This window comes from Meriones unguiculatus, chromosome 11 (genome assembly GCF_030254825.1).
Source record: "Meriones unguiculatus strain TT.TT164.6M chromosome 11, Bangor_MerUng_6.1, whole genome shotgun sequence".
NCBI lineage: Eukaryota > Metazoa > Chordata > Mammalia > Rodentia > Muridae > Meriones > Meriones unguiculatus.
In genome coordinates, this window is record NC_083359.1 from 100,829,226 (window position 1) to 100,852,744 (window position 23,519).

Sequence of the window (23,519 nt, forward strand, 5' to 3'; positions counted from 1 at the left end):
TGATTTGTGACATCTATCAGTTTCATTATTTCTCTGTTTAGTTTCTGTCTGGATGACCTGTCCATTGGTGAGGGGGAGGGGTGTTGAAGTCTCTCACTATTAATGTGTGGGGTTTTATGTGCAGTTTAAGCTCTAGCAATGTTCCTTTTACTAAATGTGGGTGCCCTTGCATTTGGGGCATAGATGTTCAGAGTTGAGAAGTCATCTTGGTGGATTTTTCCTTTGATGAGTATGAAGTGTCCTTCCTCATCTCTTTTGATTAATTTTGGTCGAAATTCTATTTTATTAGATATTAGACTGGCTACTCCAACTTGTTTCTTGGGTCCATTTGCTTGGAAAAACTTCTTCCAGTCCTTTACTCTGAGGTAATTGTGTCTTTGTTGCTGAGGTGTATTTTTTTGTATGCAGCAGAATGATGGATCGTGTTTTTGCCTCCATTTTGTTAGCCTATGTCATCTTACTGGGAAATTAAATCCTTTGGTGTTGAGAGATTATTAATGACCAATTGCCACAGACTGGCCCAGTAAGGCTCCCGTCGTCCACGGGAGAACAAGGCTTTGGACAGGAAGACACGGTTTCGGCAAAGAATTGACAGACAGAGAAACCTTGATGGTTTTGACTCTGCTGCAACTTTACTATCAAGCTAGTATTTTTATAATGATTTCACAAAAGGCACGTTAAAATTGGCATACTTCCCAGAACATTCAGACTTTTACCAAGAATACAAAGTTTACGTTTTAACTCAAAATGCAGTCAAACATAAAGCAGTGCCCACAAGAAATCTTGGCCTAAAAACTTTTTGATCAGAGCAAACAAAGGAAAAGAAACCTCAAATATAGTTTCATTATTGCTAACCAGTGAAGAAGAAAGTCAGGAGCTAAGTCAGATGCCTGCCAAAGTCTTTCCCTGTATCAAAATCTAACTACACCTTTGTTAACCATCCTCCCATATGTCCTGCTAAAGATTTATGAAACAAGGCACTGAAGGGAGGGGAAACTCCTGCCAGCTGCACCTCTTAAGCTACTTTTTCTTAAAAAGGAGCCTATTATTTTTTTCACTATTCTTAATGCCTATTAATACTAAATCTAATTTATTACTTTTCTTAAACTTATTTCTTTTACATTTTATTTTTATTAAAGCCTTTAATAATCTACTAATAATAAATTTCTTTATAAAATTAGTTGTGCTGTTTCAGGAGTCACAGAGAAAGATCAAAAAATTTATTAATCCAGCCCCAGAACCGCAACTGAAAAAGCGTAGAAATCTCAGAACACATCTCTTTTCCAAGTGGGATGAGTTTGCCAGGGACCTTCCAGGGGGCGAATTTCCAGAGAAAGTGTATCCCCCACCCTGTAGCTTATGTTACTATGGTGACACTGGTGTGGGTGTTGGCAACCAATGGTTGTTATTTTTTGTTATTTGGATGGTCGTGGTGGTAGTGAGTGTGTGTGTTTCCCTTCTTTTGTTTTTGATGGTGTGGAATTATTTCCTGTGTTTTCTTGTATGTCGTTAATCCACTTGTGTCAGAGTTTTCCTTCTAGTATACTCTGTAGGGCAAGGTTTGTGGAAAGATATTACTTAAATTTGATTTTGTCATGGAATAAATTGTTTTCTCCATCTCCATGTTTAATCATATCCATGGTGATTAAAAGTTTTGCAGGGAATAGTAGTCTGGGCTGGCATCTGTGGTCTCTTGGAGACTGGAAGACATCTGCCTTAGCACTGCTGACTTTTAACATCTCTGTTGAGAAAACTGGTGTAAATCTAATAGGTTTGCCTTTATCTGTTACTTGGCCTTTTTCTCTGTGGCTTTTAATATTCTTTCTTAGTTTTGTACATTTAGTGTTTTAATTATTATGTGGCGGGAGGATTTTCTTTTTTGATCTATTTGATGCTGTAAGCTTCTTGTGCATTTGTAGGTATCTCTTTAGATTGGAGAAATTTTCTTCTATGTTTTTGTTGAAAATATTTTCTGGGCCTTGGAACTGGGAATCTTCTTCTTTTCCTATTATTCTTAGGTTTGGTCTTTCATAGTGTCCCAGGTTTCTTGGATGTTTTTTGTCAGGATCTTTTTAGAGTTAACATTTTCTTTGATCAATGTATCTATTTTTTCAATCATATCTTCTATGCCTGAGATTCTATCTTCAATCTCTTGTATTCTGTTGGTGATCCTCACATCTGTAGTTCCTATCCTCTTCCCTAGGTTTTCCATCTCCGTGATTCCCTCAGTTTGTGTTTTCTTTATTGCTTATATTTTCATTTTCAGGTCTTGAACAGTTTTATTCATTTCCTTCACCTGTTTGATTGTATTTTCCTCTATTTTCTTTAAGGGATTTATTCATTTCCTCTTTAGAGGCCTCTATCATCTTCATTAAGATTGGATTTAAGGTCGTCATCTTGTGCTTCAGCTGTGTAAGGATCTCCAGGACTTGTTATAGTAGGATAGCTGGGTCCTGGTGGTGCCATGTTGCCCTGGCTCTTGTTGGTTGTGTTCTTATGCTGACCTTTAGCCATCTGGATGTCCCTGGTGTTGGTAGACCTTCAGTCATGCAGGCAGAGCTGTGGACTATGAAATGGAGCACACAGGGGACAGGGTGAAGCTCACCACTGCTAGGCTTGTCCAGAAGGGACCAGGCAGGAAAGAAACTGCAGGAACCTGGTGTCTTTAGTCCCCATTGGCAGCAGGGTCTCTGTGAATGAGAGTTCTGGGAGGGAGAATGGAGTGCACAGGGGATAGGGCATAGCACTGTTGGATTTGGGCAGGGAGTGGGACACCCAGCTAACAGGGGTTTGGGTCATATGATCACCTGGCCATACTGGGTGGCAGCAGGCCTCGGAGATGAAGACAGAGATGTGGGTCAGGAAGTGGAGTGCACAGTAGATAGGATGGAGCTCACCACCGCTGCTGCTGCTGCTGGGTTTGCCCCTGGGACCAGGCAGGCAGGGAGTTGGAGAGGTAGGGGTCTCACCTAGGAGTGAGACCTCTCTTCTGCCCCTGTGGCAGCAGGCAGAACTGGCTGTCCTGAGTGGCAGCAGGCCTCCAGGGATCCACACAAAATAGTTTGATTATATTCTTTTCCCTCCCAGCTCCTCCCAGCTTTTCCTTACATCCCTCTCACCCATCTTCATCCACCCCACCCATCTGGAAAAGCTACTTTAAGATTTCATACTTACTAATGTTCTGAGAACCAAGGCAAGATTTCTAGAACATAGCTGATTATTAGCATTTACAGGGAGTAATTATGAAAATGTGTTGTCTTTCCCTTGCCTCTGTTTCTATCCTGGGTTGAAATATGGGCAAACCAGAAAGATGCCCCCTGTAAAAATTATTTTTTAATACGACCTTTTCAGCATTTTACCCTTGATCACATTGTAAATAAAAACTAATATATGGCTCTCTTAAGCTGATATGTGTTTCTACCAACCCAGATACCTGACAGGTAAAGGGCAGCTTAAAGAATATGCACTGTTCATGGCTGTGTTGGTCAGATTAAAACACCAGCGGTATTAATGCTTCATCGTTAACTGAGCATGTGTGGGTAATATAAATGTATTTTTGGTTTGTAGATTTGTAATTCAAGGTATGGAAGACTGGAGCTGCCAAACTTTTTCCGACTGGTTACTGTCACACCCAGGGCAAGTGGGCCTCATTGTGGTGAGTTCACACCTCCTTGAATCATGAGGAGAGGATTTAGTTGTGGTTGCAGTGCTAAGAAAGTACATATGTGGAAAATGAGTTATTATGAAGGGAACGGAGGTGTCCTGGTTGCTCTGAGATGCATTTAAAATAAGATAGAAATGTTTATATATATGTAATGATATAATAAATACAGTAAAATTATTACAGAAAATTGCTGGTTGAAATATGGGTATTCCATTCATTCATTCATTCATTCACCTTCTTAGAGTTTAAAAATATTCAAATAATAATATGAAATTATGATAACCCATAAATTACTTTCTTAAAGATGTCAACTATATTGCACTGTACACGTTTTTATTGTTAAAAGTTACCCCAAACTTGGCATCTTAAAACTATTAAATTTTTAATTCTAAGCACCTGTGTGTTAGCAGGAGACTGCAGGGCTTCTTGCTGGGATCAAGTTGTCAGCAGGAATATGTGGCGTCTCCTTGTGGGACAATCTAATTTCTGGCCTCCACCAGCTCCTAGAGAGAAGGTCACCAGGACACCTCGGATTACAGCCTCTTCCTCCATCTTCCAAGCTGGTCGTGGACAGGAAGAGTTCTGAATAAAGTTGGCCATTGTGTGAGACTCATTCATTGACTCCATTTTCCAAGGTCCCACCACCTCTAGAATGGTGACACATTTATTTATAGAGGAATAACTAATTGCTGTATCGTGGACAAATCTATATAGAAAAATGTCTACATGGCTACCATAGACAGCTATCTCATTGTCCCATTCTCTCAAAAATATCTTTTTATTCAGAGACAACTGTATGCAGAGTTCAAGAGAGCCAGAAATTCAAGGGAGCTGTAAAGTACAGATCCTTCCAACCATCTTCCTATAGCTGTATATCCTACTCAGAGACAGACAGTTGGTCTCCATTGTAAGGATGCACGTGGCACAGATAGGCCAGAGTAACGCCATCTCAAGATTGTTAGCCACGTATGCCATGTCTCTTTTGCCATCTTCACGGGGCCTAGGACATGTTAGGGCTAGAATGACCTCGTACAAAGCCATTATTCTGCACCCTTGTTAGGGTGAACATTATTGCTTTTCTTAAGGTCAAAAGAGAGAAAGACTTCAGCAATGACTCAGCCATTAAGAGCACTTGCTGACTTGCAGAGGGCCCAGGTTCCATTCCCAGCACCCACATGGCAGCTCACAACCTTTTTATGGTTTTTTATTTGTGTCTTTGCTGTTTCACTAGAAACACTGAATGATCATGAGAAAAGGGGGTGGTCCTAATTTGTAAGGCCTCTAGAGATCTGCCTCATGGTTTGAATGTGAAACGTCCCCCACACTCTTGTGTATTTGAGCACGTAGTCCCAGTTAGAGGTGCTAGGTGCCTCCCTAGAGGGAGCTGGCCATTGGTGGTGAGCCCTGACTGGGTCCTTGTTCTTAGTCTCTGTGTGTGAGCAGGTAGCCTCATGCCCCTGGCCCCACAGCTAAGGGCAGCTACCCCTTCCACACCATGCCCTTCCCTGACATGATGGAAGTACCCTTAAGCCATGAGCCAAGGTAAACTCTCCCTTATGGTTACTTCTTGTCAGGTGTTTTGTCACAGCAGTGAGCAATGTCACTGACGGTCTGAACCCATACTACGTGTCAGTCATTAGGGCCAGTGTGAACTTCCGAAACTGGCTACTCTGGAGAGAGAGAGGGAGAAAGCCTTTGCCATAAATAACCTGTAGTGACATTTTTTTGAGAAATCTAGAATTTTGGTTTCTTTAAAAAAAACCTGGAAATGTTATAAGAATATGTTTTTGTTTTAATGCCAGATGGAGGATGTGGGGCTGCTTCAGACTGTCCACAGCAGCTGACTGTGATTTGCCTCGTGCTCTAGCAGAGGCATGGTTTTGCCAACTGCAGAGTTGTGTGATGTTTAGAATTCTGGGAACTTTTCAGAGAGTATATAAATGCTAGGTCCCCGATAGACAGGATGGGTGGTTGTTGGTCCTTTAGAGAGGTTATTTGTGGCTTACTAATAGCCATGGCCAAAGAAGAAACAAAAGGAAAGAAATTAGATTCTGGGTTCTCTCTCTCTCTCCTCTATCTTTCTGTCCTATCTAGTGATAGGGGCTGAAACAGAGGGAAGGGAATGGGGCGGGGGGAAGAACCCACAGAGTAGCAAAGACAAGCTATAGTAACTATTATTAAATAAACATCATAGAAAGCATACTTGACTTACAGTTCTCATTTAAAAAAATAAATCCCCATTTTGTACATCGCCTGACCCCCACAATCTTCAAGCCTTCACCTAGTACTGTGGACAGAAATTTGCTTTCCACTTGACTAAGTAAGTGCCAGATCTTAAGCTGAAAGCTGCTATAAGATGTTTATATGACAGTGATAAAATTATAGGGTGGGCTATACATTGTGTAGTGTAACAGTAGTCCAGTCTAACCTAAGAGGAGCTACTTCCTAGTTCCTGGTGACCCAGCGGTGCTTCACAGCACCCTGCATTCTGTTCTTAGAGTTTATTACTCTCGAGTGGATGTTATCTTCAGTCACTGAATGTACCTTTGCCCAGGTCCCCCCCGACCATCTACCTTACCTATTGCTTATCCCCTACCTCCCCCCCCCCGATGTACTTTACAGCTCCCTTGAATTTCTGGCTCTCTTGAACTCTGCATACAGTTGTCTCTGAATAAAAAGATATTTTTGAGAGAATGGGACAATGAGATAGCTGTCTATGGTAGCCATGTAGACATTTTTCTATATAGATTTGTCCACGATACAGCAATTAGTTATTCCTCTATAAATAAATGTGTCACCATTCTAGAGGTGGTGGGACCTTGGAAAATGGAGTCAATGAATGAGTCTCACACAGTGGCCAACTTTATTCAGAACTCTTCCTGTCCACTACACCTGACATTCTAAGAACAAGTCGGTGTTTTAAAGAAACTGAGGTCACAAGACTCTTGTCAGGTTTTCTTGGAGTGTTCTCACAAGTACTCAGAATTGTCCTCACATGACTCTATTCCTGGACCATATTTTGACATAAGTGTGTAAGTGGATTTTTGGATTTTTTTTTTCCATCACGACCACAGAATTCCCTCACCATAGATGTTCTCACTTGCTGTAATTCATGAACTGTCATCTCAAGCTATGCAAAGTGGAACTCCTGACTGGGTAGCTGTTTTTCCTCATACTTCCCAAGCCTCAGTCTCTAGCCACTCAGTGATCTGCTGATGAGGAGCCTACCACATCTGATAAGAGATAGCTTCCAAGTAGCGCTCCCCAGAGAAGAGCACAATTAGTTGTTCAACATCAGATGGTCAGCTCTGAAAACATACAAGTAACAGTATAGAGATTGATCGGGTCGTGTTTAGGAACATATATGTATATACATATAAGTATGTAACAGCAATTAATGAAAAAATGAGATTGTGAATTTGAAATAGAGGAAGGAGGAGTATATGGGAGGGCTTAGAGGAAAGGGAGGGGGATTTATGTAATTATATTATAAACTCATAAAATTAAAAGAATGCTTTTTAAAAGTTAGTTTCTGTTGCCTGCAAAGAAGATAAAAAAGATTGCTGATAAATATGCCAAGTTTCTACCCTCTGAACCTTTCTCTGGAAAATACCAACAACATGTATTTCCTCTGTGCTAACTACTCCCATTTATGTAACTGTATAACTCTATTAATATGGTTTTAAGCACTTCAAATTCAGCACGGTTCAAAGGGAATTAATGATGCCTCCTTGTCCAAACAAGGCATTCTTCTAAAAGGTACTATCTAGACTAGGGTTGAAGTCCCATCTACCTGATTTTACAAACTTAGAAGCTTTCCTGATGTTTTCCTTCCTTTAACTTCCCCAGGCAACCTGATTTTAAGCCTCTTTGTACAGCTCTCATATATCTGGGAAGAATAAATGTGACAGATGAATCAGATAATAGAAGTTATATTTAAAAAAAACTACAAATATACACATTTTGTGCTAGGGATACTACATTAGACTCTCGTGGAGAAAACGCTAATCTTGGGGTGGGGCTATTGTTAATGTGCTCAGGTTTTAATTTAATGATCAAGTATTAAGAACATAAAATTTGCCGGGCATGGTGGCACATGCCTTTAATCCCAGCACTCGGAAGGCAGAGGCAGTCAGGTCTCTGTGAGTTTAGGCTACCCTGGTCTCCAAAGTGAGTCCCGGACAGCCAGGGCCCTGTTAGACAGAGAAACCCTGTCTCAAGAGAAAACAAAGAACAACAAAAAGAACATAAAATTTATTTCCTGGAGCATTGATAATGGCTCTACAGGTAAAGAAAGTGACACCGTTTCCTGTAACCACCCTTAACTGTCAGGAGCCCCTCGGGGGAGGGATGGGTCCTCCTGAGCCCTGCCCCTTTCCATGATGAAATGTTTATGAGCACAGGCTTGGAGGAGGTGATCTTAGACAGATAGCCATAGCTGCAGCGATGCAGTAGGTTCATGAGTGCTAAGGCCATGTCATGTTTAGAAGACATGTTTTTTGCAGCACACCTCCGCAGCCTCTGCTTCTTGCCTCATCCGCATGCCTTCCTTGATGCTCCCCGTGCCTTGGAGCTGGTGACTTAGATGACACAGTTAGGACTGAGCACCACACCAGCACTCCTGCAAACAACCCCAAATAAATCCAGGGGGACATGAAAGTAGGGATGGGGCTTCTGGGGGGAGAAGAAGGGCTTTAATGGGAAGGGATTGGGAAGAAAGGGTACTGGGAGGTCAAATGTCTATAATTCAATATGTACATATATGAAACCATCAAAAGTAAACCACAGTTTTAAATATATTTAGAAAACATAAGTCATAAGCATCAATCAAAACGCTGACTTCAGCTTTCAAATGTGTATGTGTTTCTCTTCACTGGTCACTTCAGTATGCCTATAACACATTCAGTGCATGGAAACAAATACTAACTGAAAATGAAATTGTATGCTTTTATTAACGTGGTTTTCCCTCCCTATTTTTTCTTTTCCAGAGTCAGATGATGTTTTATAACGAGGGTACGAAAGCTCTCATGAGTTCTAATTCAAGAGAAAAGCTAGAGGCAGTCCATGCCCAGGTGCTGGGTCATATGGATGACATGGCAGTGCTGGTCGCACAGAATATCAGCAACCAGCGCATAAGAAGCATGCTGTCAGCAATGATAACCATCTATGTCCACTGCAGAGACATCGTGACAGATCTGCTAGCTAAGAACATCTCCAGTGAAAAGGACTTTGAGTGGATGAGGTAAGGGGCTGAAAACTCCCGACTACACTACACATTCTCACCTATAGATTCACATGTTGTCTGTCTGGTTTGCACTTCAAGGACCTGACGCTCCTCCCCCTGCTCCCTTGGTCCTTCCACCCCTCACTTCCGTTTCTCTGTGGCTGTCGTCCTGCACTGATCACATCCTTCCACACGGATACCTGAGTTGTGTCTGTTGTCGCTCAGCCTGGAAACAAGTTTCAGTAGCACAGTGAGAGGTCTCCCTGGCGCCTTTTTCTCCTGTGCTGCCAGGGTGGAGCAGACAAGGTAAAAGAGACACACAGGAGATAGCCAGCTTGCCAACTCAGAAACTCTCTTCCTCTTGCTTGGAGTCAGTCGGTGAAGGGTGAAGGGCCAGAGAAGGCTGCTACCTCTGCTGGGCAGGACTGAGCACAAGTCTCGCGTAGGAAATGAAAAGGCTTCCTGGTTTTGCCTCTTTGCCACGTGCCCTCTCATGTCAGGGTTTGCAAGGTGGCTGCATATAGAGCGTTTTAAATTGCTTTTATCTTAAGTGTTATTTTGAAAAGAGACTCGGGTTTTTAATTTCTTTACAATCTCCATTGTTCTCGAAGGGTTTTAGAGGGGTGAATAAGGGCACAAACAACTCCATCACAGGAGAAATTCCAAGGATCTAATAATTCTGGATTATATCAGCAACCATTTGTGGTTCAAAAGCAACACAGCTCTAAACTGTTAAAGATGCATAAGGATTATTAGATTCTCATAAGTTTGTACTTATGATTTGTAGCATCTAATACAGTCAAGAGTAAATTTTAAATTCCCACTTATTTTAGCACTTTGATTTGTTTGCTTTATTATTTTTATGCACTATATTTTGATCACATTCTTTTCCTCCCCCATAACCTCCCCACTTCCCTACCCTATGTTCTTTCTCTCTCTCAAAAAAAGAACCAAAAACAAAAATCAAAGTAAGCCAATGAAAACCAATGAGACAAACTAACAAAACAAAAAGCACATAAAAATAGGGATTTCATCCTGTGCACAGAGCCTGCCCTGAAGTGTGGTTGATGTACTCAATGCCATTCCATTGGAGAAAACTGATTTTCCCCCCTTTCTTAGAGCTATCAGTCAGATAGCTTCATGGTTAGGGCTGGGACTTTGTGTTCACTTGCCCCTCTCAGTGTTGGGTTTTGTCTGGTTTGAGCCTATACAGGTCCTGTGCATGCTGCCACAGTCTCTGTGAGTTCATATGTCATCAGTCCTGCTGCGTCTGCAAGACTGTTTCTTTTTTTTTTTTTTTAATTACACTGTATTTACTTTGCATCCCCCCTGTGGTTCCCTCCCACTTCCCTTACCAATCCCTCCCTTCCTCCTCCTTCTCCACCTCATGCCCCTCCCCAAGTCCACTGATAGGGGAGGCCCTCCTCTCCTTCCTTCTGATCTTAGTTTATCAGGTCTCATCAGGAGTTGCTGCATTGTCATCTTCTGTGGCCTGGTAAGGCTGCTCCCCCCTCAGGGGGAGGTGATCAAAGAGCAGGCCAATCAGATTATGTCAGAGGCAGTCCCTGTTCCCATTACTATGTAACCCACTTGGACACTGAACTGCCATGGGCTATATCTTTGCAGGGGTTCTAGGTTATCTCCATGCATGGTCCTTGTTCGGAGTATCAGTCTCAGAAAAGACCCCTGTGCCTAGATTTTTTTGGTTCTGTTGCTCTCCTTGTGGAGTTCCTGTTCCCTCCAGGTAAAGAAACTAATCAAGAAGGAGGACTCTGGCTAAAATGCTCAATCCCCATTCAGAAAGGCAAAGAGGATGGACAACAGAAGGAAAAAACAGGGAACAGGGCAGGAGCCTGCCACAGAGGGCCTCTGAAAGGCTCTACCCTGCAAGGTATCAAAGCAGATGCTGAGACTTATGGCCAACCTTTGGGCAGAGTGCAGGGAGTCTTATGAAAGAAGTGTGCATCATCTTTTGAGAACTCAGTGTCTAGTTCTATATCCCCTTTTTAAATGAGCTGTGTTTTTTGAAGTTCCATTTTGTCCTTGAATATTCAAGATTCTCTGTCAGACATAATATCGGTAAAGGTGTTTCCATTCTGTAGATTGCCGCTTTGCTCAAACAATGAAGCTTTTTGGCTTCATAAGGTCTTATTTGTTAACTGTTGGCCATAACGCCTGTGCTCTCAGTGTCCTATTCAGAAAATCCCTTTCTATGCCACTGAATTCAAGCCAATGCTTTACTGTCAACTCCGTCAGATTCAGGGTACTGGCCTGGACCCACTGTGCAGGGTGACCGATAAGTATCTATTTTAATTCTACATGCAGTCATCCGATTCGAGCAGCGCCATTTGTTGAAAATGCTATCTTTTCTCCAGTGTGTAATCTTGGCTGCTTTGTCAAAACTCAAGTGCCTGTAGGTGTGTGGACTTACTCCAGTTCTATCCCATTGACCAATGTATCTGTTTTTATGCCAATATCATTCTGTCTTCATTACTACCGCTCTGAAATAAACTTGAAGTTGTGATGATAATGGCGCTCCAGTTGTTTCTTTTTTTTCAGGACTGCTTTGGCTCTCCAGATGATGCTGAAGGTTGTTTTGTTGCTGTTGTTTGTTTGTTTTCAGTTTCTGTGAGGAGCTGTGTTGACTTTTTATGATGAATGCAGCGAGTCTGTAAATTTCTTCTATGATTTTATGCATAAAAGGCCCTAAAGACTCCACAGGAAACATCTACAGCCAATAAAACACTTCCAGGAAAGTAGCAGGATACAAAATTAACTCACAAACTCAGGATAATACTAGCTTCAAAAAAAAAAGAATTTGAAAATGTTTCTCCAGTTTCTATTTTGCAGAATAGTTTGAGGAGTATTTGAGGGTTGCTTTTAGTCCATTTTACAATAGTAATCCTGCTGATTGATCTATGAGCATGGAAGATCTTTCTGACTTCTGATATCATCTTCAGTGTCTTAAAGTTTTTATTCTACAAGTCTTTCACTTGCTTGGTCAGAGTTATCCCAAGATATTTTTGAGGCTATTGTGAAAGGTGTTATTTCCCTGATTTCTTTCTCATTTTATTCGTCATTTATAATAAGAAGGCCACTGGGTTTTGTGAGTTAATTTTGTATCCTGCTGCTTTGCTAAAACTGTATCCACTGCAGACATTTCCTAGTAGATTCTTTAGGGTCTTTTTTGTATACAATAATTTAATCTACAATTAAGGATTTTTTTTTTTTTTACTTCTTTCTTTCCTATTTATATCTTTTTTATCTCCTTCCTGTAGCCAGGCTTTTTATGGGTTCTTATATCTACCACCTTTCTCCTCCTCAATCCCTTCCAACCCTCCAACACTAGATAGGCAAGAAAGAAGGTTAGAGGGGAAAGGGGATGGAGATCTCTTTAGACTATTTCCTGCTGAGTTCCTTGGGGCAAGTCCAGTCTTCATCATCAGGATATCTCCAAGCAGCAATCCAGTAATCCAGCAAAAGCAGCAGCAGGGGCATCAACCACAGGAGCTCCTCTGAGACTTTAGCATTATTTACCCTCTGAAGAGTCCCCAGAATTCCTAACATAAACTCTCTTCAGCTGGTAAAATCAGGCCCTTGCTAGAGCATGAGGCAAACCGTAGTGAGCTGCTGTGGACACTCTGAAGCAGCCCCATATCCCACACCTGAGATTAAAACAAAACCATAGGCACATAACATTAAAAAAAAAAAAAAGCTTCACTACACCTTCTGTTGTCCTATTGCCCCAGCTAAGACCCTAAGAGCTAAATTGACTAGATATGGAGAGAGCAGACAGTCTTGTCCTGTTCCTGACTTTAGTAGAAATGCTTTGAATTTTTCTCCCTTTAGGAAGATGGTAGCTGTTGGCTTGACATTAACTAACCTTATTATGTTTTAATAATAATATACCATATATTATACAATAATATACCATATATTGTAATAATATACCATGGAGGGGTATTGGATTTTGACAAGGAATTTTCTGTATCTAATGAAATGACCATGTTTTTTGTCTTTTTATCTGTTTAATGGGCTACATTTATTAATTTAGGCATGTTGCACTGTCCCTGTGTCTCTGAAATGAAGCCAGCTTGGTCACAGTGGATAACGCTTCCTGATGTCTTCTTGAAATTGGTTTACAAGAATTTTATTAAGAATTTTTGCATCTATTTTCATAGGGGATATCAGTCTATAGATTTCTTTTCTTTGATTTTTTTTTGTTTGTTTTTGAGAGAAGGTTTCTCTGTGTAGCCCTGGCTGTCCTGGAACTCACTCTGTAGACCAGACTGGGCTCAAACTCACAAAGATCCACCTGCCTCTGCCTCCTAAGTGCTGGGATTAAAGGTCTTCTGCGCCATGTCTGCCTGGCCTATACTCTTCTTTATTGTTTAATCCATGTATGGTTTTGCTATCAAGGCAATAGTAGCTTCATAAAAAGAATTTAGAAATGTTCTGTCAGTTTTATTTTGTGGAATAATTTGAGAAGTATTAGCATTAGTTCTTTGAAGGTCTGGTAGAATTCTGCTCTGAATTTTTCTGGTCCTGGGTTTTCTTTTTGGCTGGGAGATTTTTAATTACAGCTTCTTATCATGAGGGGTTATAGGTCTGTTTAAATTGTTTTAAAACAATTGTTTCTATATGTAAAAATATTTTCACTCAACTAATATATGAGTATGCCTTTCAGACATTTGCAATATAAATGGGATGACAAGCAAAAGTTGTGTTATATAACTCAAGGAAAAACCAGTTTTGCTTATGGCTATGAGTACTTGGGCTGTTCCCCAAGGCTGGTGATCACCCCCCTCACGGAACGATGCTGGCTAACTCTCTCTCTGGCACTGTACTTCAACCTGGGAGGCTGCCTTGCTGGGCCCGCAGGTGTAGGAAAAACTGAGACTGTTAAAGACCTAGCAAAAGTAAGTAGCTATTATATCCAGAATTTCTGTCATACAGACTTCAATTGTATCTTAAGTTTACACCATTCCTGCTTTTAAAATACTCTTTGTATTTACCAATGCATTCATTAACTGATACACTCCATCAATTAAATTTTGAAAGGGCTCGGGATCTCACTACGCCATTTACCTGGAATGCTACTGTATGAGCTGGCTGATTAATAGTGGGGGTGGGGCAGTAGATTCTCGCCCTGGTCTGTGAGTTTGGTTTCATTTTTTGGTTCCTCTTGGTGATGGTGGTGGTGTGTGTAAATCATGACCTGAAGCTCTGTAAACTCATCAGCTGTCCTAGGGCAGCATATGCGCATGCATACGCATTGGTTCTGCGGCTCTCCAGACTTGGTATCTAACTCCGTTTTTATGCTGTAGTTTTTCTCAAAAGCTTAATAGAAATATTTTCTTACTCTGGCATTCTAAGCATCTTTATGTTTTAGCTTCACTCAAGAACCATATTAAAACAGTATTTTTGTTTCCCAGAGCTTTGGTAAACATTGTGTGGTCTTCAACTGTTTTGAAGATTTGGATTATAAGGTAAATCTTAAGTGTATTTACTTTTAAAATGTTCATGTAAAGTAATTCATTGAGAAATGAAAAAATAAGAAAAATATAAAGTATGTATTGATAAGACTATAAATATTATTCATTCTTTTATGAGTAGAGATGGAAACATAGAGCCTAGATGAAAATTAAAATGTTATGTGTTAATTTTTCTTTTAAATGGTTCATCTGAATTCCTTAAAGCAATAATTATCAATTTTTATGACAGTGAGATCTGTTTGTTTGTTTTTTCAAGGGTTTTTCTGTGTAGCCTTGGTTGTCCTGGACTAGCTTTGTAGACCAGGCTGGCCTCGAACTCACAGCCATCTGCCCTCCTCTTCCTCCCTCAGTTCTGGAATTAAAGGCATGTGCCACCACACCTGGCTGGAATTCTTTTTAAACAAAATCTTACATGCAAAAAGCATGAATATATCTCTATATCTAGAGATAGATAGATAATTGAGGGTATGTCTTTATTAATACAAATTTTGTAAATGTCCTTATCCTGAAGATTTATTTACTGAGAAGTAATTATCAAAGTCGAAGAGGGTACAATGATTAACACAAAAACAATTATAAAAGTAATAATGATAATGGTCTAAGATATGTCTAATAAAATCTTGAAATATTTTTATTAAAATGGTGTTCCCCTATGTGGGTGTGACACATGGTGAACAAGATAGCAACACTTAAAGATAAGATCCGACTTTCTGCATCTCTCTGGAAGGAGTGTTTAGGCCTTGCCTTTGGCGTCAGTCAAAGCCACAGAGGTTTCTGCTTGGACCAGTCACATGCTTGTCTTTTCAGTATCCATCAGCAGTTCTTCTGCTAGGTTGTCAATGGAACATTCACCTATGGCCTCAGTGGAAATTGTTAGAGTTAACAAAGTCTTATGATAATTTTTTTTTTTAAATGGCAAAAACTTCTAAACATCTCCAGAGTCTGTGGCATCAGAAGCTGCTGCACTTAGCTACAGTTGTGTTGTGGCTTTCTCAAAGCACCCGTGCCATCCTCAAGACATCTGGGGTGCAGCTAATGCAGTCCTTGTCCCAGCAAGCACTGCTGGGACAGCAAGGAAGAGTCCAACAGGTGCTGGTAGAGAGTCAGATTGCCCCATCTTCCATCAACTTACCTACAGGAAAATGAACATCAGAAGGAGGGCTTACAAATAAGATCTTTAAAAATTCATCTTTGACACTAAAAGGGCTTTTAACAGGCTGCAACCGTGTTTCAACAACACCTGCTTAGAAGTTCCTGGGAACCATGTGTAATCCCCTCCACCCCCCACCCGAACCCCTCACCATTTGCCTCACCTGTAGCCCAAGCTGAAGCACAAGGGGTCTGCCCGCTCCAGAGAAGGACATCTGCCTTCTGCTGCTTGACTCCCTTCTGCTGCAAAATGGTCCTAAAGACTCCCCTGGGATGCAGCTCTGAGCCCTAAACAGCTTTGTGCAGTTAGCTGTCAGCCGCACTTGCCAGTGGTCCTAGAATGCAGGCGTTTGCTATTTGTGTTTAAGTTTTCAAAAAGAGCAGTGAACTCACCCAGGGTCTAAGCAACTGCTAAACTTCCTATAGAGAGACAAATGCAAAAGATGTTTGTTTGGTTTGGGTTAGTTGAGAAGAACTCACACATATTTGTATCCAGGTGGAAATGCTCCCATTTATAGTTTCTGTAATCGATCCCTTTTGTTTTCTTTTAAGATAATGGGGAAATTATTCTTCGGGTTGGTACAGTCAGGAGCTTGGTGCTGTTTTGATGAATTCAACAGGATTGATATAGAAGTCCTCTCCGTCCTCGCCTCCCAGATCCTGACAATCAAGATCGCGAAAGACAGCTATTCTGTGAGGTATTCGGTCAAGGGTCACACCTTTGGAATGACAATCTGATATGCGTTTACTGTTTAATTAGTGCTCAGTACTTTTCTTACATAAATGCTGGCTCTTTAGTTGTTTTTTCTTTTTTTTGTTTAGAGCATAGCAAAATGAATGACACTTGCCTTGAATGTTTTCTCTAGCAAACAATGTGAAAGAGTGTGTGTGTGTGTGTGTGTGTGTGTGTGTGTGTGTGATCTCAATTATAATGCCAGTTTAAAGGTATTCACCCTTCTTTTACACATTGGAGCAGCCAGAAGCCACCAGACCTGGACACATGTATTCCAGTTACTTTTTCTCTCCTAGAATCTTTTTCATCTTAGGATATTACACTTAAAAAAATAAAGCATAATAATAATTAAACAAAATAAAACATAAAAATAATTTTTCACGGATATATATTTAATTCTATACTCATTTAAAAATTAAAAATACTAGCTATACTTCTGAAGCCTCCTGTCTCACTGTTGTAAATTGAGGTGCTTTTTAAAAATCACAACACAGTATACATGTGTTATGGTTACTGGTGTTTATTAATACTGATCACATTTTTCCTTCAGATGCATCTAGGAGCTTACAAGTTTAGGGACACAAATGGGTCTTTAGTGATGTAAAATGTCTAACTCATGCTGCTGGATGGTAACGCTGGCTTTATTCAGATGGATTTCACTGTTAGTAACCAGGGCTTACAAGTCTGTGGATAAAGAAGGGGCATAGTAACCCACATTTTACCTCCCGTCTCTGGCCATTAACCTCAGCAAAACATGGCGCCCAGGTACTATCCTGGCTTTGTCCTATTTTTCCTGTCTCTCATGTTTTAACTACCCTTTTCAGTAAGATATCACTCTTGCCATTGTCCCTGGCAGTGGAGCCAGTGACAGGACACTGGCAGAGCATATGCCTCACAGGTGCCCAAGAATTTTTTTTTTTAATTTTTGAGATTTTATTATTATTTTATGGGTGTTTTGCCTGCATATGTGTCTGTGCAGCACAGGCATCGAATCCCCTCAAACTGAAATTACAGACCCCTGGGAGCCACCACATGGGTGCTGGGAAGCAAGTCTGGGTCTGTAGGAAGAGCAGCCTGTGCCCAGCCGTCTCTCCAGTGTCGAGTCCCAGAATGTTGTAACTGGAGCAAAGGAGGCTGAGGCTGGGCTGTGTCCCATGCAGGAGCTCTGTGCGAGGCCCACTGTTCAGGCTCAGCTCATGAAGTGAAGTCTTCCCAGGGTCTCTTTCTGCTGTGAATCAGCTCACCTGCGGGTGCCTTCCACCGGGTATCCAGTCCCAAAAGCTTCTCGGTCATTGTTACGTACGATCAACTATACCTGGATACCAGTGGAACTCAGCTTTGGCTCAGAATAAGCCTCTTCCTCCTTCAGTGTTGTTTCAAGTATGTTTTGTTTGGATTTAAATTTAAAGGAGCCATAAGAAAATCGCTTGATTTGTTATAGTGTTAAACCCTTGGGTATATATAGGAGTGATTTTAGTGATGAATGCTTTACTGCCTTTTAGGTTTTTACTGGATGGTAAGGAAATACGTATCAATATGTCATGTGCAGTGCTTATCACCATAAATCCTCGGTAAGTTTTAATGAATCTAATGGGAGTATACGCAGACTAAAATCCTTTTCTTTATTCTTACCTGGGGTGGGGGGAGGTTGTTCACTGTCCAGACTCTTTTTTTTTTAACTACTTCTTTGAAAATTTCATAATTGTATTTTGCTTATATTCACCTCCCTCACCCTAACTGTGCCTAGATCCACCCCTCATTTTATACACACATTAACTGTGAAGCATAAGTCAGTCTACCAGGGGCCACACCATTAACGAAAACCAAGTCTCCCTCCCGCAGCAGCTGTCAATTCCCAATACCTTCCCCAACAGGCATGGGTGGCCACCTCCCCGTCCATGATGGGATTTTATTTGGTTTGATCTTAGACAGGTTTTAAAACACTGATGCAGTCACAACCAGCGGGAGTTTATGGGTTCAACTTCCCTGTTGTGTCCAGATTCTCAAAACCATAGGCTTCCCCCCACCCCAGAAATAATTCTGTTGACTTTCTGTGTTACCCTTATCTGAAAATTAGTTCAAAAGAATATTTTTCCCTTTTCTCTCATGAGCACCTTGTAAAATACTGCTTCGCTGTCATCACTAACTATCCTGGCTTCTGGCAGTCATGCCACCTGCTCTTCCACAGTGGTCCCCAAGCCTTGGCGGGGTGGGGTGGGATGGGTGATAACTGATGTCCACTGTTAGCTGAGCCCTCTGCAGCCTCTTATCCCCTGCAGCCTCTCATCCTCTGCAGCTTGACCAGTGGTCAGTCTCTGTGTCTGTCACCATCAACTGTTAAAGAAGCCTCTCTGCCTTCTCAGGGTCAAAATGCAGTAATCTATACAGATGAGTCATGAGGAGTCAGTTTAATAGTGCGTAGAGTAATTGTGATCAGCTCGGCAGTCACCTGTCCAGCCACAGGTTCTTGGCCCTCAGAGTGGCCATGTATGAGTTCCATCCTGTGGCGCTTGTGGATTTAAGGCTAGGTTCGTCAGACATCTGAGCAAACACTGCAGTAGTCCAAGGAATCAGAAAGGCTGAGCTGAGGTGGGCATTATGGTGAGACGCAGGGGATTGATAGACCAGCGTGTTCACAGGATGAAAGGTAAAAACCACCTTGTAGATGAATTTTCACACACGGATCACACACAAAGCCAATAGAATTATTTGGGAGCAAAGCAACATACTGTCAAATTTGAAAACTTGCAAAGCGTGGTGGGATTTTTATTATTGTTGTTGCTGTTTTTCTTTTCCTCTGTAGATATAGAGGTCGAGTTGAACTCCCGACCAACTTGAAATCTCTGTTTCGCCCAGTGGCGATGATGGTGCCGCACTATACAATGATCATTGAAGTAATTCTGTTTTTATTTGGCTTCAAATGTGCAAGATCACTGTCTGGAAAGCTAGTTAACCTTTACGATTTAGCTGACAAGCAGCTCTCAACACAGGTGAGGAACTGCCTCTCTCCAAATATATAAATATAACTGGGGTCTCTCCTTTTCTAGAATACATGCCTACAAGCCTGGCAGTAGTGGCAGCCCACGCCTTTAATCCCAGCACTCAGGAGGCAGAGGCAAGTGGATTTCTGTGAGTTCAGGCCAGACTGTTCTACAGACTAAGTTCCAGAACAGCCAGGGCTGCACAGAGAAACCCTGCCTGAAAAAGCCAAAAAATAAAAATAAAAATAAATAAAGGGTTACTAGTGTATATGCTTATGTGATTGTTTTAAATGATTTTGTTTTCCTTGAGAACTGAGTGACTCAAATTTTGAATACCGTATTTTAGGATCATTATGATTTTGGCATGAAGACCATGAAGACAGTGTTAATAATGTCAGAGAAGAAGAAACAAGAATATAAACGGTCAGTTGAATTTTGGATTTAGTGTCAGGTTCAGATAGCTATGTACCACCGTGTTAACGATTTCCAGAACTTTAAGTAAGGAGGTCAAGCTAATACAGGAGGCTGCCAGAGCACTGCAGCAAGATGGGCTGCCAGCCGCTTGCAGGGTCAAAGGGGAAAATGCACCAGATCATGGACTCCAGGTCCTTAGTAAAGCCCGTTCTCTTAAAAGTGTGTCACTTAAGAGTAATAAAACATAACAGAGAAATGAAGGGCCCATCTAGAAGAGAAATAACTTAATGAGAAATATAAAATGTACAGGCATGGAGTTTTTCTTGTTGCGTCTGTCATTAACGGAGCATTGCTAGTCATACAGTATGAATGTCATATTAGGCACTGTGGGTAATCTAGAGATGATTCAGGCTATGAGGGAGGGTTGTGTGGACTATGGACAAATACAGCATTTTGTGTAAGGGACTCGAGCAGCCACAGACCCTGGTGCCTATAGAGGGTACTTTAGAATGGAAAGCAGCACCAACCTGCAGAACGATCAGGTAGACGCCATGTGCCGCATCATTTACCAAGACAAGCTCTAAAATAACCGAGGGATTTAAATGTAAACAAAATCCAAACAAGACCATCAGAAGGAGAAAATTGTCTCCTGTATTCCTGGAGTACAGCAGACCCCTCTCCCATGGCAGGGATTAACCTAGGGCCTTCTATTAGTGATTTACTCATTTCCATGGCAAAATTCCCGACCAAGAAGAAAAGGGTTGTGGCTGCAGGAGCTTAAAGAGGCTGAGAGCATTTGGTCTGCATTGAGGAAGCTCAGCTCCCCATCTCCTTTTCATCCACGACAGAACCCCTACAGGATGGGGTCACCCACATTTAGAGTGGGTCTCCCTAGCAGAGTTAAGTCTAGAAATTCCCAGTCATTCTAAATTCCACTAAATTGACAATTGATGCTGCCTATCACAGGCCTCATATGACTTTTAAAACCAAAACTCAAAATCTAGAATCCACAGGGGCTGGAGAGATGGCTTAGTGGTTAAAAGAACTGGCTGCTCTTCTAGAGGACCTGGGTTCAATTCCCAGCACCTATGTGGTGGCTCACAACTACAGTTCCATGGAATCTGACACCCCCACACAGATACACATGCAGGCAAAGCATGCATACACACTTTTTAAAAATCTAGAACTGACAAAAGAAAATATTATAGTATTTGTAATACATAAAGCTGTACTTACCTCAAACAATTTAAAGGTGACCATATAAGGAAAAGTTCAAAATGAATTCTATGGACCTGAAAACATGGCGAACTAGGACAGACAGTATTTGCAGCTCATGCTGCAGGTAACGGTGGTCACATTCAGACCTGGGTGGTCTAGAGCAAGCTCCTCTTGAAAATAAGGGCGTGGTTCAAGTCCAGTCAGGCAAGTAGGGGCCAATCTCAGAAAGACAAACGGCATATTTTCTTTCATTTGTAGTTCTTAGATTTCACATAGATGCATAAAATTATGTGTGCAATATATGACATAAAAGTAGACACAAAACCTTGTAGAAGAGTGAAGGGACTAACCGAAAGGAGAGGAGGGCTATGGGAGGGATAATCTCAACATATATTACATATTATGGATATATGTGTGTATGTTTACTATTGTAGATTATATGTGCATTATATACTCATGTAAACTTATTTGTGAAACACAGGTTCATGTGTACTTAACATATACAACAAATACATTTTCACAAAATGGAGAACAAAAGGGAGAAATAACTTAGAAATTCCTTTTTTTCTTAAAGACTTTGAATATACAATAAAAATCTTCCCTAAATGAAAAAAGAGAATAATAATTTTTTTTTTTTTTTTTACCATCAGGGAAATCTCATTTCTTTACCATGTTAAAGAGTATTTGGCGATTCTGAGGATTAAGAACCGAGTATATCTCTGGGGAGATGTAGTTTTTCCTCCCTATACAGGCAGCTTCCTCTCTTGTATTCCTCAGAGGAATTTCCCAAAGCTTTTATGTAGCAAGCAAAGGCATGGGAGGTTTTGGAGGGAGGAAAGGGGAACTTCAGAAATGATGCAATTCTATTATAATCTCAACATTTTTAGAAAGTATGATAAAAAAAAAAGACAAGAAAAATGCTCACGAGCTGTGATTAGCATCCGCAGGGCAGGTTTCTGATCATTCATGTCTGTTTCTTCCACTGCTGCAGTGACTCCAGCAAGAATCTCTCGGAAAATGAGGAATCCCTGGTCATCATTGAGGCCATTCAAGAAGCTACTTTATCAAAGCTTCTTCCTGAAGATGTCCCGACTTTTGAAAAGATCATAGAAGATGTTTTTCCTGGAATAACGGTTTCAAAAGTGCATCACTTTGCGTTGGAGGTAATTGGACCATGGGAAACACTGCCAGGTCATTTGCAGGTGAAAGAGGTGTGGCTTTAAATACAACGGCTTTTCGGAAATTCTCTATACTCATGTGGAGAACATTACAGGATGATGACATAAAAGCCCTTGCAGGCGTAGCTTTCCCCGGGGGAAGGGAAGGAGTCTTAAGCACACTGAGACTCATGGAAAGAACAGCCAGCCATTGGAGTGCTGTGTGCTGAGTACTCTCTTTCTCATCTCCTCCTGGTCCTCCCCTCCCTCCTTTCCTTCCTTCCCCCCCCCCCATGCCGATTCCCTAGTCCACTGATAGCAGAGGTCTTCCTTCCCTACTATCACACCCTAGCCTATCAGGTCTCATCAGGACTGCCTGGATCCTCTTTCTCTGTGGCCTAGTTAGGCCACCTCACCAGGGGTAGGTGATCAAGAAGCCAGCAACTGAGTCCATGTCAGAGACAGCCCCTGCTCCCCTTACTGGGACACCCACATGCAGGCTACATCTTCTTAAGTGAAGGCACTCTGTTTCGCTGTAATATCGTGGTGATTACTCCCTCTTCCTGGGAAAATTTGTGTTTCCACTAGGCGTCCCAAGTTGCTGCCCTAAAACATGAGCAAAGCCAGTGTTCAGTTGGTATCACCTTAACTACAGAATCAAAATTATTTTGACAAAAATGTGCTTCCTCCACCTGGCTTGCAGGTCATCCTTCCAGCGTGTTCTGCCCCTCCTGCCTCTACTTGCTCCTGTTCTCCCTTATTTTTCTGCCTCTGCTGCTTCCTATCTCGAAGCCTTCCAGACTCTCCAGACTTGGCCCTGACTCAACGGGTATTTTTTTGTTGATTAGTTATTTCAGGAAGTTCAATATAAACAGCTTTACAGCTGTTTTTAATATATCAGTAGGCTATGTAATTAACATGATACAACAATTACAAGTTACAAACAGACTGTGTTTTAGCACATATGAAGCATGTGGCAAACATGACCATAGTTAATGCAGAAAGGATCACAGGAATTTCTCTTAAAAACCATTCAGAGTAGATATATGATCATAATTGTTCTCTGTGGCCTGAAAAGTAAGTGAATCTCAGTCACTGTGCTTCTCCTTAAAACGGCCCTGTTCAGCTAGTCAGACACTTGCATTTCACATCTTAGAATATATTGGTATGGAATTGGACAAACACTCCTATGAGTCTTTCAATTTCATGCTTTTCAGATTATTCCCGTTACATGATCTCCTAATGTGGGCTTTCTTTCTCAGACTACCTCGAAGTCTTATCTAACACTTTGTTTCTTAACTAGCCAGGGTTTGATTTAATAGGCCTCTGCTTCCAAATGCCTTGCTGCATCTTTAAATGTTTGAAATATTTTTCTGTCTTCTTCTGGAGCTGCTATCTTTTTTAGAAAGTTTTTTTTTATTATTATTATTCATTTAGTTTTCTTTTTTACTAATGGAAATTCATAAGACTAGAAATTTCTCCAA

At 41.2% G+C, this 23,519-nt stretch overlaps 1 protein-coding gene across 1 annotated transcript in view; it reads left to right on the top strand.

Moving 5' to 3' along the window:
* Positions 1-23,519, top strand: part of Dnah14 (dynein axonemal heavy chain 14) — a 242,443-nt gene that overhangs the window by 89,760 nt on the left and 129,164 nt on the right. Inside the window, exons 28-36 of the mRNA XM_060365100.1 lie at positions 3,568-3,655; positions 8,653-8,906; positions 13,576-13,807; positions 14,324-14,377; positions 16,085-16,230; positions 17,768-17,836; positions 19,069-19,255; positions 19,593-19,669; positions 21,870-22,041. Of these exons, the coding sequence (XP_060221083.1) occupies positions 3,568-3,655; positions 8,653-8,906; positions 13,576-13,807; positions 14,324-14,377; positions 16,085-16,230; positions 17,768-17,836; positions 19,069-19,255; positions 19,593-19,669; positions 21,870-22,041 (1,279 nt within the window). The remainder of the gene's footprint in view (positions 1-3,567; positions 3,656-8,652; positions 8,907-13,575; positions 13,808-14,323; positions 14,378-16,084; positions 16,231-17,767; positions 17,837-19,068; positions 19,256-19,592; positions 19,670-21,869; positions 22,042-23,519) is intronic.